The 17,117-nt window shown below is 49.6% G+C and overlaps 1 protein-coding gene across 4 annotated transcripts; it reads right to left on the bottom strand.

Moving 5' to 3' along the window:
- Positions 1–714: 714 nt before the first annotated feature.
- On the bottom strand, positions 715–17,117 carry LOC143011524 (oxysterol-binding protein-related protein 2-like). 4 transcript variants are annotated; one of them, XM_076164427.1, is made up of 14 exons: positions 16,990–17,117; positions 10,290–10,587; positions 7,577–7,703; positions 6,711–6,786; positions 5,995–6,129; positions 5,776–5,873; positions 5,364–5,546; positions 5,148–5,255; positions 4,685–4,774; positions 4,404–4,524; positions 4,191–4,316; positions 3,832–3,955; positions 3,639–3,729; positions 715–3,455 (listed from the first exon to the last, which is right to left on the bottom strand). In XM_076164427.1, the coding sequence occupies exons 2-14, from the start codon at positions 10,324–10,326 to the stop codon at positions 3,353–3,355; spliced, it is 1,419 nt and encodes a 472-aa protein (XP_076020542.1). In that variant the 5' UTR covers positions 10,327–10,587; positions 16,990–17,117; the 3' UTR covers positions 715–3,352. The 4 variants fall into 4 exon arrangements, with proteins under 4 accessions (XP_076020542.1, XP_076020544.1, XP_076020545.1 ...); XM_076164429.1 differs by lacking the exon at positions 16,990–17,117 and adding an exon at positions 13,885–14,241; XM_076164430.1 differs by lacking the exon at positions 16,990–17,117 and adding an exon at positions 13,732–13,751.

Genomic DNA, 17,117 nt, shown 5'->3' with positions numbered 1-17,117 from the left:
TTTCATCACCAGCAGGGGGCAGCGTGTGGTCCGAGAAGGATCCAAGTAAATGAGGAGAGGAAAGGAGAAGTTAGCAAGGATTCAAACATGTATGAGGGAGAAACAGAGGTAAACAACATGACGTCATCTAAAGGTGAGCATATCCGCGAGATGTGAACGTTTCCTGTGTCCAGAGTTTATGTGTTTGTGAAGTGAAGTTTGACGTCTCGATGTGTAAACCACAACAAACACATGTTCCCTCTGCGTGCCAAAACCGGAAACGGCCGAGCGGCTCATTTCCTGTCAGCTTCACCTGCGGAAAGGGAAGCAAACGCGTGTCCTCTGTGTGTGTGTGTGTGTGTGTGTGTGTGTGTGTGTGTGTGTGTGTGTGTGTGTGTGTGTGTGTGTGTGTGCGTGGGATGTTGCGTACCTGCAGGTCGTTTCTCTCATTTACAGTTGACTTAAAAGATTTATTGACTTCAATATCAATCTGATGTCATTTTGCGCTGATCTGAGACGTTAAAGTCCAAAATAACTGAACTTGATTTCAGAAGTGAGTCATCTTAAATAACCGTTGACCGGAACTGGGGGGGTGCCGTCTCCTAGTAACAGTTGCTGTATTTGCAGCATATTTACACACACACACCTATCCTGTCTAAGCTTTGCATTAGTGGAGCTGTGCCTGATTCTTCCTCTCTTACTGACTGAGTCTAAGTCATATACAGTAGATACTCAGAATGTGATAAATGTCTTTATTGATAAATTGCTGCAGTAACAAATCTGAATATAAACATAAATGTAAACACCAACATTTCTCTCAATTTGTCCAAAATAAAGAGACAAAACTGAAATTAGTATTTTTTTTATTAGTACACATTTGTCCCCATCTGATGAACGGACCAAGCTGCCCCCCGCCCCCACACACACACAACCTTCTCACCAAACATAAAAACTAAACACTTTAAATACTATAAAAATAAATCACTTGCACAGAGAAGATGCTGCTTCACACTGCGACCTGGTGAAGGAGAAGAGTGAAGCTGATTCTGATTGTGATGGAGCGTGGAGCTGCAGTCTGATCAGGCCGAGCCTGCCGAGTGTTTGGAGCTGAGACCCATAGTTTCATGTGGGTGGAATGTGTGCAGCTGTTCGGTCTCTCTTCAGACAGAAAACATCCCATTATCTGCTGGGAAACATTTTAAACTTTGTTCTTTGCATTAGGTTTAATGCACGGCATCGTCACGGCAACACTCAAACAGCCAACACAGCAGGAATGTGTGAGGATGAGGAGAGGAATGGATGAAGCCACTCTGAAGGTCGATGAGGACTTCAGGTCTGAAAGCGTCGGCCTTCACGTAACTAAGATGTTCTACTGTTCACAGAAGCTTCAGAGCGTCTCCATGGAGACGAGGCTGTTTACAGGACATTAGTGTAAAAGATAGTATAAAGTATAAAGGATTATTGTTGTATGAATCATGATTGTAGTTCCTCTCACGGCCACAGGGGGCGACAACCTGCTGGACCCTGTGGAGCTCAGCTTGAAGTCGGGAATTCAGAGGAAAATAATAAAAGACGACTTTGTTACGTGGCTTTCTAAAGGAAACAAACTAAAGTGATTTATTTGGACGTCACACCTGAAACACAACACAGAGATGACACACAGACACACACAAGAAGAGTTTACATAAAGCTAACCAAGGCTGAGTGGAGACGGCTGGGCACGTGTGTGTGGGGGGTGGGGGGGCGTTGCTATGGGGTTGCTATGGGTCTGTACAAACACGATGCAACGACTTTATTCACGTTTCTCTTTCCACAATGACCTCATGTCAGTGAGTTCAGGACTTGTACCAGGACGAAAAAGACGAAGAAGACCAACACGAAGAAGATGAAAGGAGACGAAGAAGAAGAGGAGGTGGTACAGTGTGAAGGGAGAGGCGGAGCGTCACAGATTCTTTTCTCTCTCCAGATCATAAACATCTCAGAGCTCACAGGTTGTGTTAAATGTTCACACACACACACATCAGATGGAGTTCACACACTGGGTCACTAGGTGGCGTACATTTAAATGTGTGATCTGGAGACGGCTGCTGGATTCTGTCTGTGCTCAAAAGCACAAAGTCCCTTCATCAGCAGAGCCACAGAATATAAAGTATATGATGATGATGATGATGATGTAATGACAGACTGAAGGTTTGTTTACATCACAGCCTCCACACTCTGAAGCATCAGGAACAGATTCATGGCTGTCAATCAAACTAAGAGTCTGCTCTTTCCTACAGTCTGTGCAGCCCTGAACGCAGCGTGATGCAGGACGATGATGTCATAGTCTGGACCATCATAGAGCTTCAGCTGCTCTGCTTCAGGCTGAAGCTCTATCCTGACTGCTCTACTCATCACAGCCAAGAAGTTACATGGATTATTTATTATTTATTTATTTTAAAATCAGTTTTTCTAGAAAGAACTTTAGAGAGAAGCTTTCCAGAAAATAAACTATGATGTCAGAATGTTGTTGTTGTTTTTCTAGAAACATTTGTCCGTCTTCACACACGGACAGAGCTTTGATATTTAATCAACTATCTAGGTTTAAATGAGGAATCAGAGCAGAACAGGGACCCTGAACCCCAGACCAGATGGACCCAGACCAGATGGACCCAGACCAGATGGACCCAGACCGGCTTACAGGTGAACTTGATCAGAATCAGGGCACAAAATCATTCTTGGGTCATTGTGCACCAAGGGCTCCATGATTATGGGTGGAGGGGACAGTGAGCTGAGGCTGAGTGAGCTGAGGCTGAGTGAGGCTGAGGCTGAGCCTGAGTGAGGCTGAGTGAGGCTGAGTGAGGCTGAGTGAGCCTGAGGGGCCGTCAGCTCGGGCTGCCACGCTGCACTGCAGAGTTGGAATGGTCATCTCAGAGGTGAAGCTTGGTGAAGGTGAAGCTCAGTGGAATGATGTGGGGTTGAGGGACGCTGGGACCCGGGGAGGAGGAGGAGGAGGAGGAGGAGGAGGAGCTGGTGTCTGCAGGAGACCCGTCCTGACCCACAGTAGTTCACTCTGCTGGGTAAAGATCCCGACCCCGTCCTTAATGAGTTTGTTTTGTGTCTTAAAGGTCCCACAGAGGGCAAACGGGCATCAGGAACCAGGGGAGGAACCAGGGGGCCCCTCAGGAACCAGGGGGCCCCTCAGGAACCAGGGGGCCCCTCAGGAACTAGAGGGCCTCCAGGCGCTGCTTTGTGCTCTGAGTGATGAGGACGCACAGGAGGAGGGGAATGATGGAGATGATGTCCAGGAGGTTTGCTCAGGTGAAGCTGGAAGAAGAAGATGAGGAAGGTGGGTGTGTGGTCTCTGGTGATGAAGGTGAAGGCCAGCTGGTGATCAGTAGATGTCTGGCAGGTCCTGGTAGTTCCTGCTGAAGTACCCTCCAGAGTAGTTCCAGTCCTGTGAGCCGGTGTACGGGTTAGAACCCAGCTGGAACCATCTGGAGACAAGGAGAAGAGAGGGGAGGAGAGGAGGAGAGAGGAGAGGAGAGGAGAGGAGAGGAAAGGAGGGAGAGGAGAGGGTCTCATCAATGATTCATTACACTCTGCTCATCAGGTAGGTGTGTGTGTGTGTGTGTGTGTGTGTCTGTGTGCGCTCCTGTGTGTGTGTGTGTGTCTCCTACCTGGTAGCCCACTCCTCCTCAGTCTTGGCCCTCTCCTTCCTTGATGACCTCTGTTTCTCCTCCAGCCTCTCCTTCTCCACGCTGGCCTCCTCTGCAGTCACACACACACACACACACACACACACACAGTGATGTCCCTGTGCTCCAGTAGGGGGCAGCATTGTCTCATGTAAACAGGTGAAGCAGTGATTACCCATGAGGCCGTGCTCCATGGCTCTGATGTCGGGCCTGAAGCGACAGTCTGTGGGCGCCAGGGTGGCGTCCATGCCCGCCTCCAGCTCGTTCAGCGCCATGGCGAAGTTAGTGAAGTTATACATCTGAGGGGACAAGAGAGAGAGAGTGTGAGTGAGTGAGTGAGTGAGTGAGTGAGTGAGTGAGTGAGTGAGTGAGTGAGTGAGTGAGTGAGTGAGTGAGTGAGTGAGTGAGTGAGTGAGTGAGTGAGTGAGTGAGTGAGTGAGTGTGTGTGTGTGTGTGTGTGTGTGTGTGTGTCTGTGTGTGTGTGTGTGTGTGTGTGTGTGTGTGTGTGTGTGTGTGTGTGTGTGTGTGTGTTACCATAGCTGAGTCTGCAGGTCTGGAGTCGATCCTCCACAGCAGGACGCTCCCTGGGACCACACACACCGTCTCCTGGACGTCTGGCATGTCGTCTGCGTCGTCGTTCTCCGCTCCGTCCGGCTCCTCCTGCAGACACACAGATCACGTGACACCACAGCACAGGTAAACACACTGAGGCCTAACAGGACTGAGTGGCGCTCGTCTTCCTCTCACGTTTCTGTGCTTCCTGTAGTCTCCCTTCCTCTCTGCCTTCCTGTGAGCCTCGTAGGCCTGAGGGCTCACGCTCCACATGCACTCTGTCCACTTCCCATAGATCACACAGCGCTTCTTCTTACTGCGTGTGCACAGAAAGATGAAGAAGGGAGGAGAGGAAGAGGAAGAGAGCGGGAGACAGATGTGCCAGAGAGAAGTGGGATGAAGAGGAGAGAACATGAGAGAGCAGCAGCAGAGCTCACATTCACATTTCTATGGTTGATTCAGTCAGACAGTCTCACCTCTTGTCCTGGACGTATCCCTCCACTTTGTGCAGCTCTTTGCCAAACATCCCACAGGGCCGGAAGTTCAGCACACATTTGTCTCCGGTGCTGCAGGAGGAGGAGGAGGAGGAGGAGGAGGAGGAGGAGGAGGAGGAAGAGGAGAAGGAGAAGGAGAACAATAAGTCACAGGGTCTCTTGTTGGGTTTGTGTTCTAGCTTGAGTAAAAGTGGCCGTCTAATCAGTTGAAGCCTCTGTTGCCTAACAGGATCTCCGCCCCTTTAACCGTTAGAATCCTGTTCTGCTGGTGAGGCGTGGACACAATCAGAGCTCCTCACACCTGAGAGGAGGAGAAGCTGAGGTTCTGACAAATCACTGTCACCGTGGGAAGCTGCTCTGGATCAATAGAGCTTCATCGAGAGGGAACACCCAGAGGGTAAACAAGACACACACACACACACACACACAGCGGCCCAGAGCGTACCTGTGGTTGAGGATCTCCACGGTGCCGTACTGCTCGATCCACAGTTTGCCCAGGATGATGTTGTGCACACAGCAGCAGGGGTTGCTCCATGTGTACGCCTCGTTGTGCCTGGGAGGAGGAGCCGACAAATCAGGAGGGAGGAGGAGGAGAGGAGATAAAGCAAAGGAACCAAGGAGGAAGTAAAGGAGGACATCACACGCTCCCCTCTGGACTCACTTTAGAAGCTCTAGTGTGATGGTCCCCTTAGGCTCTGCCTCCACGCTCTTGCCCCAGTACTTCAGTTTGGGGTAAATGGAGCCGTGGAACACAAAGTCCCCAACCAGGCTCTCAGCGTGGAACGCACTGACGGGGGGGTGATGGGACACCTGCTCCGACACCAGCCTGAAGCCCTGATCCTCCCTGCAGCACACACACACACACACACACACACACACACACACACACACACACACACACACACACACACACACACACACACACACACACACACACACACACACACACACACACACACACACACACACACACACACACACACACACACACACACACACACACACACAGAGGGGTTAGCACCACACGCTCACACACTGTGGCAGTGTGTGTGTGTGTGTGTGTGCGTGTGTACCTGGTGAGCTCGTAGGTCTCTCCCAGCAGAGGGTTGAAGGGTTTTCCAGTCCGGTCCCACTGAGACGCAACTGCTGACACGGCAAAAGCAGCTACAGCCTGCAAACACACAAAGACTCACTATGACCTGTATACGTGTGTGTGTGTGTGTGTGTGTGTGTGTGTGTGTGTGTGTGTGTGTGTGTGTGTGTGTGTGTGTGTGTGTGTGTGTGTCTCTGACCTGCATGCGCTCTATGGAGTCGGTCAGTGAGCAGGCTCGGTTGATGAGGTAAGTGTGTTCCATGTACTCTGTGATCCTCTGCAGGAAGCTCAGCGGCTCGTTGAAGGCGATGGGCATGGTGATCTTGGACAGTTCCTATGGAAACCACACAGCACCACAGCCTGTTAAGACTCGGCTGTATGTTGTGACCACAGTCTGAGCGGCGATGAACACAGAGACAGACTCAAATACAGCACAGAAAACAGCTGGAGGCTATAAACAAAGCAGTTTTGCTGAATGGACACAAGAGAATCCAGATTTCCCTCTCAGTGTGGGAAAAGGAGGTTGGATTGATTCCCACCTGGAGGCCACGCCCACTGCAGCAGCCCCGCCCACTATGGAATGCAGACGCAGGTTCAGCAATGAAGCCGTCCACGCCCACATCACCTGCAGGCCTGAGCAGGGGGGGGGGGGGGGGGGGGGGGGCGTGTCTCTACCCTCACTAAGCACTGGGCAAAATCTTTATTTCATGGAACCTGGAAGTCCCTGTATCATCCAGTGTTTCATATCTGCTTCTTTTCAGGAAAACTCAAACTTCACACTTCTGCATTCAGAGTTTCGCTATGAACAACATAAAGCTTCTAGTTCTACTTCCTGTTTGTGGCGTTAGTGTGTGGTGAAGCAGCACGTGATGGGGTGTGTGTGTGTTTGTGTGTGTGTGTGTGTGTGGCCCTTACCAGCCCGATGCATTTCTTCAGGATACTCCACACACTGATGGTGTTTCTGGGAAACATGGGGGCCGGCAGCGACGCCCTGAAGAGGAAGAAGAAGAAGAAGAAGAAGAAGTCTCATTAACCAACATGAAGGCGGAAGCTTCAGAGGTTTATGTCTTCACATTGTAGATTTACACCAACATTTAAAAGTGGTTTTCTAAAGCAGCTTAACGATTATAAACACTTATATGTCTCAGTGTGTCACAGAGTGAAGGACGTGAACAGAGTAGAGTAGACGAGGAGAAAGGAAGGAAGGAGTCAGCAAGGAGATAAAACACACAGAGAGACAAAACAAACAGATAAAGCAGGAGAACATGATGAAGATGAAGATGAAGATGGAGCCAGAGATGAGCAGGTATGTGGTCTGTCAGGTCTGTAAAGATGATGATGATGTCTGGATACACCTCTGTATCTGATCAGCTGATCAACGTGTGTCCTTCTGTTGGCCGGGTCAATCCCTACCAAACAACACGTCTGTAGATGATCTAACTATCCAACTCATAACTTCTATAAAGATCCTTGTTTACTGCAGGTCTCAGCTTCTAACATCCACTCAGATAACAACAACAGCAATAATAACAACAGCCACAAACGGCTTCATCTCAGTGGGGTTCACGGTTCAAATAGTTTCTGGACGCACAAGGTGCGCACACACACACACACACACACACACACACACACACACACACACACACACACACACACACACACACACACACACACACACACACACACACACACACACACACACACACACACACACACACACACACACACACACACACACACACACACACACACACACACACGGTGCAGGAATGCGGAGCTACCTGTGTTTCTTGATGCCGTTCTCCTGTGGCACTGATCCATTGTTCTTCTGGCTGCTGCCGTCAAACACCAGTGCATCTTTGAAGCTGGCCTCCGACGCCCCTTCACACGACTCGTCAGAATCCAGGCCTGTGAGACACAACAACCACACAGTCAGTCAGGTCGCAGGTTCAACGCCGGCGACGGTCAGTGTGTGGCTGCCACCGACATCCGGGAGAGGAGGAGTCAGTGAGTCGCTGCTCAACACACACATTCATTAACATCCAGGTTTAAATCAGGAACTTTTCTGGCCAATATTATTGACACCCAAATCTGAAGGTGACAAATCTGTGCCATTTAAATCTAAACAATGCTGCAATATAATAAATATAAAGTATATCATATGATCTAATCTACCCAGTCGGCAGTAAATGACACCTTTATGTGCACAAGCATGAGTCAGACAACCTGAGATGGACACACACACACACACACACACACACACAGACACACAGACACACACATGGGGACAATAAAGAGCAGGGCCTCTAATCAGAGCAGACTGCAGTCAAAGGCGTCTCACTGCCAACACAAAGACAACAGTCCCACATTCACACTGGGGAGTTCAAATATTGACACAGGTCCTGGCTGCAGACACACAGACACACAGACAGACAGACAGAGGGGCACGGGTCAGAGTGTGAAGTTAGCAAGTGACAGAAAGACACACAGAGGGGACAACGGGACTATCTGCTGCTGTTTAACGGCCCCAATATAGGCAAACAGGACGGGAACACGGCGTGCCAGTCCTTAGTGCTGCAGGGCGGAGCTGAGGTGAGTGTGTGTGAGGTGTGTGTGTGTGTGTGTGTGTGTGTGTGTGTGTGTGTGTGTGTGTGTGTGTGTGTGTGTGAGGTGGGGCTCTGAACGCCGCTGAAAATAGACCTGGTGTTTGATTACCTGCCTACTCAGCAGGTGGAATCATGTCAAAGGTAGAAGGTGTGTGTGGTATTTATGTCTAAAACAAAAGAAGGGAACCAAACGGTCTGAACAGGAAACGAAGCCGCCTCTGGCCTCAGTGGAGTGAAGCTGAGGAGGGACGCAGTCACACAAGCAGACAGATGCTGCTGTGTCCAAACATCCACTGATCCTGTGGCACCTTAGACACTTGATCTTAGTCCAACCTCTCATTAAAGCTCCATCCTCTGGACACACACACACACACACACACACACACACTTTGCGTACTTATAAGCGGTAACGCCAGAGAATTTGCAAGTGTGAGCAGCACTTCATCCTGCTGAGCATTAGCATGGATCTACAGTGGAGACAGAAGTGTGTAAACATCTCACATTAGACTCGCTTCAGAGATAAACTGTGCTAGACTGAAGATGTTTGGTTTGTTGGTGTGAAAAAGACGAAGCCATCAAACATTCATGTCCACAGAGGGAAGAGGCAGTGGATGAGTGAGGCTCAGCTGAGATCACAGCTCAGCCTGAGCACCTCTGCTGATGAATAATACAAAGGACTCGGGTCAGGGATCATAATAATGACCACACACACACACACACACACACACACACACACACACACACACACACACACACACACACACACACACACACACACACACACACACAGGACACAAAACAAGACTTGGGCAGCAACGTGATCGCCTAGCAACCCCACCTGACGAGCTGAGGGCGAGGTCAACAACAACAACAGCTTCACCCTGCTGGTCTTTCTTCTTCTCACATTATGACACAATTAGCCTCCACTCACACACAGGACAGCAGCTTCATCATCACACTAAACCACTCAAACACAGTTGTTACCTATTTATAGTGAGTAATGCTATCTGGGTGAGCAGGCGTTTGTGTGTGTGTGTGTCTCTCTCTCTCTAAGTGACTGATGTGAACACACACTTTCCCCACATAGCTCAGAGCTGTGGCCTCGTCTTGCTAAACACCTCACCACAGTCTAACACACGACTAACTTCACCACAGTGTGTGTCGTCTCACACTGCTCCACTCGCACGTCCAGCAGCTCTTCAGGAAAAACACGTTGCGTTTCCCTCCCGTTACCATAGTTACCCTTGTACACAGCAGCCACAACACCCCCAGCATCATTTGGAACGAACTTTACCCGATTTCATCCAAACTAATCCCTTTCTCTCTGTTCTGTAGTGACGTGTGGCCAAACTGCCATCCTGATTTGACTTCACTTCATGGAGCAGCACTAGTTTGAAGTAAACATGCAGGCACAGACCTTTACCCACAATGCAGCGTGTTGTTGACATTACGGCTCATGACGGATCAGGACAGAGGACCTCTGAATAATTGAGGTCATCATCAGACTGAGGCAGGTTGGGTTCCACCTGCTGCCATTATGCTGCTATGATGGAAACCACCGTCCAATAACATGGCGGCTAATTAGAAGAGGCAGCTTAGCCTGAACCACTGAGCTCACCTGCAGACTGCTCCTGACTGAGAGCTGCAGCTGTGGACAGACGCTTCACTCAGAGCAACACATGTAAATTTGCAATTCAAATCAACTCTAGATGGTTAAGTGTCTTTATCGAACACACACACACACACACACACACACACACACACACACACACACACACACACACACACACACACACACACACACACACACACACACACACACACACACACACACACACACACACACACACACACACACACACACACACACACACACACAGTGACCTACCTGTGACGGCGTCGAAGAACTCATCCTCATTGATCATCTTCTAGAGTCAAAGCCGAGCAGGTTTCTTGAGGACAGATCTACAGATCCTAGTTCATGGTCCTTTAGGTTGCGACCCCTCAGCGTTCCTCTGGAGGGAGACCTGTCAGTCAAGGTCCCTCTGGAGCGTCACCGCAGCAACAGAGCCAACTTCCCTCAATATCCAGAGAGCGTCCCAGCCTCAGTCTGCTGCAGATCAGAACAGAGAGGAGGTCTGAGGGATCTGATGAAGCTTCAGGTTTCACTGTGGCTCTCTGCTGATCTGTGGAGAGACAGAGACAACAGAGGGAAGTGTCAGGAGCCAGGCAGAGGACAGATGGAGGAGCTGTCCACAACGCCACACAGGGGGGCGGGGCTTAAAGCCTGTCGTCACACAGAGGGGTGTGTGTGTGTGTGTGTGTGTGTGTGTCAGAATAAAAGATGAAGAACCTTTAACCTCTGAGTGAAGCGTCTGCAGTGACATGAAGCCCATGACAACAGAGACGCCTGGAGAAGATAAAGGAGACAGAGATGAAGGAGACTTGGTGCTTTAGAGTCTGAACTGCATGTGTGACTCTGTAACTTTGTGTTTGTAATAAAACAGCGTTAAAGGGTCGGCTCGTAGGCGTAACAAACACAGCGAGTGAGGCGGCGATGCTGAAGAGGAAGAGGGCCACTACAGATCTGTGCTGCTGAAAATGTGACACTTCACCACACACACGCACGCACGCGCGCGCGCGCGCGCACACACACACACACACACACACACACACACACACACACACACACACACACACACACACACACACACACACACACACACACACACACACACACACACACACACACACACACACACACACACACACACACACACACACACACACACACACACACACACACACACACACACACACACACACACACACACACACACACACCAGAGGTAAACAGCAGGCTATGACCCTAAACATCCCGATCATCTGAACATGCAAAACATACAGCACCTTATCACTGCTGAGCCTGTTTCCATGGTGACCTGCAGGCCGTGTTTACATGTTTGGCAGTTAAACATCATACCTTGCACACACACGTCTGTGAGCCTGGAGCCATAGGTGCACCAGAACACAGGCAGAACTCCACCACTGAACCACAGAGCCTGACACAACCTGAGGCCAACAACCGCTTCAGTCAGTCCTACAGTCAGTCCTACTCTTCATCCTGAACAGAGCACACTCTTCATCATGGTCTCTGATTCCTATCATACCTTCAGATGGAACCTCCACCCACTGAAGCTAAGGTCAACTTCTTCATCCGTGATGGTGAAACACTGAAGCTGCGTCTTCATCACACCCTTGTTCTCTGTTCTCTCTCTCTCTCTCTCTCTCCTGTCACTCTGTAATGAGTCTTTACCACAGAGAGAGGCCGGTGACGCCCTGAGCACAGGAGCGGACTTTGGCCCCGGGTGCGATAAGGTGCAGAGAATGAATGACACCTTCATCTCCTCACCTGTGTGGACTGGTTGACCTGGTGACCTGTGGTTTGTCTGCTGGGCTCTCTTTGATGGTATAAGATAATAAACAGCATCCTACAGCTCCGTGTTGAGTGACTTCAGCTCTGTTCATCCAGCTCTCACCTCAGTTCATCACTCATCTCACCCTGATAAGCTCCTGAACCCGGGCCGCTCCTTCGCTCTGCCACATGCCAAGCAGGCCACAAAACACATTTTAAGATTTAAGATGCAGATTTAAAGATTTACAGATTGTTTGTGAGGTTGAGCATCAACCAGCAGAGGTAAGTGCTTCAGTTTGAGACACAGCTGAGGCCCTCCAAGATCCGTCTCAATCCCTGAGGGGCGTTCAGATCATCTGAAGTGAGCACACAACACAGTGAGCTGCAGCGCGTGAACACACACACACACACACACACACACACACGCTACATTCCTCCAGCATCCTGGCTGTGCTCCAGACCAATCTGACCTGATGATTTGGAAACCATATTAACCCTAACCTCACTACACGCTGCTAAAACCAAACCTGGGAGGCACCAGGGGATCACGCTCTAAAGTCTTGGCTGATCTGGTCACAGTTCTGGTCACAGTTCTGGTCACAGTTCTGGTCCCCCTCACAGCAGAAACACATGCAGGCTCAGAACATGTGCCTTGTGTCCTCGTATCTCTTTGATCTGGAAGCTTCTCTTCATAAGCTGCAGCTGAACTTCAGCCTCCAAGCTGCATATTTAACTGCATTCTGCTGCTTCAGGCCTCAAACTGTAACTCTGACTGATCTGCTCCTTCAGAAGCCAATAGAAACCTGATCACATGACTAAAGGTGCATTTACCTCAGAATCTACTTCAACGTGTGCACAGCAGCTGAACTGAAACATTTACATCACACATTCATACCTTTATTAACTCTACAAACTGAAATATTACTGCACTATTCATTCCACACACACACACACACACACACACACACACAGCACAGACATGCAGCTCCCTGATTGGCTGCAGCAGGCCGTCAGATCATATCGCTCGCTCAGTCCCAGGCGTCCTGAGCCGTTACGCAACCCAGACAGACATGGGACCATAAACACACACCTCCATACTTGGATAGCAGCTCATCTGGTGCAATCTAAGTCTGAAGGTGTCCACACACACACACACACACACACACACACACACACACACACACACACACACACACACACACACACACACACACACACACACACACACACACACACACACACACACACACACACACACACACACACACACACACACACACACACACACACACACACACAGCAGTCTGAAGTGTTGAAATGAATCAAACAGGTCTGATTTGACTTCACAGTCACTTATGGCTCCTAATAAAGCTACAGACCCTGAAACACAAAGGTATCAGACACAACACACAGATGGAACATGAACCACTCTGTGTACCACAGCTCAAATACGATCAAAGCCTCCAGATGAGAGCGATACAAGCATTCTAACGTAGAGAAGAGAGACAAGAGGAGAAGCTGCCTGGTTCCTAACAAACGCTCAGACACAGAATCATTCATTTAAAAAGCAAGAACAAGAACTGTGAGAATCCTACGGTGCATTTGACTGAATCCTAACACACATGAAGCCACCACACTGTTACTGTAGCAACCATATATCCGAGCAGTCAAACTTGGTAGCGCTTTGTCGGTGGAGTGTGTAGATACTCGCCTAGCGACGTCCTCCGAGGGCCGAAACAAACAACCAGAGCCACCGGGAGACCTGGAGACCTGAGAGGGAGGCCAGCACTGACAAATAATACACACACACACCTTTCTTTCTAGCTATTCACACACACACTCCTTGATAACACCCCTGTGCAGCCTGTCAGTCACATACCACAGGTCTATTACAGACACACAGGTGAGCACATACATCAGACGCAGACCTACGTAGTCACAACCCGGCAGGAGGAGGGAGCTAAAGCAGCAACATGTGACCGCTGGAGCGTATAGCACATGAAGATATGTACATACATGAATAAGACTTAGTGTAGGAAGAAGAGGAGATGCAAAGCTAAGTGGTTACCTTCTGACTCATTTGCATAGAATCCTGTCCAGCCTGATCAGTCACTTCTCAGTGGACCATAACTTACAAGACAAACAGGCAAACGGCCTCCAGATCGCCTGCAGAGCTCCACAAACACCTCAGCCATGGCCTCCAGCTCACAACGCCTCCACGTTTAACTGACAGACGTGGCCCAAACCAGGGTTGAGGCCGTGCATCAACAATGAGCATTTACAGCAAACATCCGCACGCTTTCTCCGCCCCAAGGTCGTGAGGCGCTGCAGCTTTGACTGCCTGAACAATCAATACCTCCAGAAGGACGGATGGAGGAACACTGTGTGTTTACTCTCATGTCCTTAAAGACTCCAGCCTGCCTCACACACTCACTCAGTCACATTCTGATCTGGTCACGTTTAACAAACATCAGGAATGACGATCAGCACAGACGGACTTCTATCTCTCTACAGTCAGACTGCTGTCTACACACACACACAACGTTCAGGCCTGAGGCTTCTCCTGCTGTCAAACAGCCCTGGGACCAAAGTGACAGTGACTCTGTCCTAAACTAAACCAAATTAAACCCCTGTGAGAAGAAGACTCAGCTCCTGCCTCTCATTATGAGACCAGGGAATTTGTTGCCATTTCATTTAGCAGAACTCCTTAACCTCATTATGTCAACACAAGAAGTGAACAAAGTGAGTGTGTAAAGAAGAAGCCTTATTAGAGTGGAGGTCATATAACAGCACTCAGTTCAGCTTATAGACTCATCATGGAGAGCTCTGTTAAACATCTATCTGTAGGCTGCATGAGCTCCGTCTGAGGGCTGAGGGAAGGAAGCGTCTCACCACACCAGGCTGAGGAGATAGACCTCAACCCCAACCCTAACCATGTCAGAGTAAAGGAAGCGCTGACGTCAAAGGACAGAGAGACACGCTGCATCCAGCACCACTCAACACAATCACACAAACACACAACACACAACAGCACAACAGCAGAATTTATAAGCAAATGGCAAAATGAGAGAGAGAGAGAGAGAGAGAGAGAGAGAGAGAGAGAGAGAGAGAGAGAGAGAGAGAGAGAGAGAGACAGAGACAGAGAGAGAGAGAGACAGAGACAGAGACAGAGACAGAGACAGAGAGAGAGACAGAGACAGAGAGAGACAGAGACAGAGACAGAGAGAGAGAGAGAGAGACAGAGACAGAGAGAGAGAGACAGAGACAGAGACAGAGAGAGAGAGAGAGACAGAGACAGAGACAGAGACAGAGACAGACAGAGAGAGAGAGACAGAGACAGAGACAGAGAGAGAGAGAGAGAGAGAGAGAGAGAGACAGAGAGAGAGAGAGAGAGAGAGACAGAGACAGAGACAGAGACAGAGAGACAGAGACAGAGACAGAGAGAGAGAGAGACAGAGAGAGAGAGACAGAGACAGAGACATAGAGAGTCTTAGCTTCCATCTCCCTCTGCCTGGGACACTGAGCCTGAGTCCAGCTCATCAGCTCAGAGAGTAAATCACAGAGAAATGAACACTGACACACACACACACACACACACACACACACACACACACACACACACACACACACACACACACACACACACACACACACACACACACACACACACACACACACACACACACACACACACACACACACACACACACACAAACACACACACACACACACACACACTAGCATGAGTCAGCACCTTCCACTGATACCAGCTGGTTGATTCTCCCGCTCACAGTGTGACTGCACCCTGTCCACCCTTCAACGCAAACAGCAGGGCACTTCCAACACACACACACACACACACAGAGACACACACAGACACACAGACACACACACACACACACTCTGGTCACCATGGGGACAGGTTCAGACGGCGCCTTGTGAAACATCGTCTCTCTTCCTTCCCCTAAACATCTCCACAGGCCTCAGACTGAAGGTTGCATCACATCCATGCCCCTCTTCCTCAGGCTGCTGCTCTGTGTGAAGCTGCTGCTCTGTGACTTCACTGTGGTGATCCCCGCTCAAACAGAGACCATCGCTACGGCAACTAACTAAGGAGGTCATTAAGACACCTTAGGAGGAAGCAGCATGACATAATGACAACAGCTGTAGGCCCTAAGGAGCAGACTAATAGGTCTGACTGCAGGAATACAATCAGCTCCATACAACAAGCTGCTGAGTGAAAACAACATGGAGTCACAGGCATGGAGCACAAACACGAAGCTGGACTCAGTCTCTTATAAGAACTCAAAGCTCTCCATGACGTGTGTGTTTCCTTTGAGGAGTAGCTGCTAAATGAACCTGCCCAGCCTGACCTGCTGAGCCTGACCCACAGGCTGAGCCTTGTTCAGTTTCTCATGAGTCAGATAGAGATGACAAAGGCGCTGAGAGGCCGAGGAGCCTTCACCTCCTCACCGGGGGATGACCTTCAGTCATCAGGGGAAAGTTTAGACTGAACTGATCCATCTGAACTCAGCTGGTCATCATACAAGCTCCCTACCTGTGCTGCTTCAGCTGACTTTAAGGCTCAGCTGACTTTAAGGCTCAGCTGACATAACACACGCTGGTTCATACTGAGAGTAAACGAGCTTCACTGAAACGCTGCTGACCACAGATCACATTAAACATGAACTACAATAAATATAAGCCTGTTATTATACAGAATATATAACATATAAACGTATATAACTTGTGTTTGTACCAAAGATCCCGTGCCTCATCTGGAGTGCAGATGTTATTAGAGGTTTGCTGACAGGACTGAGACTTTGGGCCGATAATCAACATCGATCTGTGCAGTTTGACCAGAAGCCCAAACAATGACGTCAGTGCCAAGAAAACCCTACCCAGCGTCAGAACCAGAACCACACACACACACACACACACACACACACACACACACACACACACACACACACACACACACACACACACACACACACACACACACACACACACACAGCACTGACAGCTAGCGTTAGCAGGCGGGCAAAAGGCAGCTAACTAGCTTGGTTAGCAGCCCCCGCTGATGCTAAAGCTAACGCAGTTTTTGGCGGGCTGAGACGCAGCAGGACACCGCGGAGTGAACGCGGACGTGAGTGAGGAAGGAGTTCCTTACCGCGGCGCCGGACGCAGGGTGGATTTGAGGCGACTCCGGAGAGAAGAGGAGCGTTTCAGTGAGTAGCTTTGGGTTGACACAGAAGCGGAAGTAGCTTGGTTAGGGGGCGTGGCTACATCCCCGACAGA

This window comes from Genypterus blacodes, unplaced genomic scaffold (genome assembly GCF_046128005.1).
Source record: "Genypterus blacodes isolate CSIRO-AG114 ecotype Tasmania unplaced genomic scaffold, CSIRO-AGI_Gbla_v1 ptg000135l_1, whole genome shotgun sequence".
In the NCBI taxonomy this organism is placed as follows: domain Eukaryota; kingdom Metazoa; phylum Chordata; class Actinopteri; order Ophidiiformes; family Ophidiidae; genus Genypterus; species Genypterus blacodes.
The sequence above is the reverse complement of the archived record's forward strand: the minus strand, read 5'-3'. Positions and strand labels throughout refer to the sequence as shown.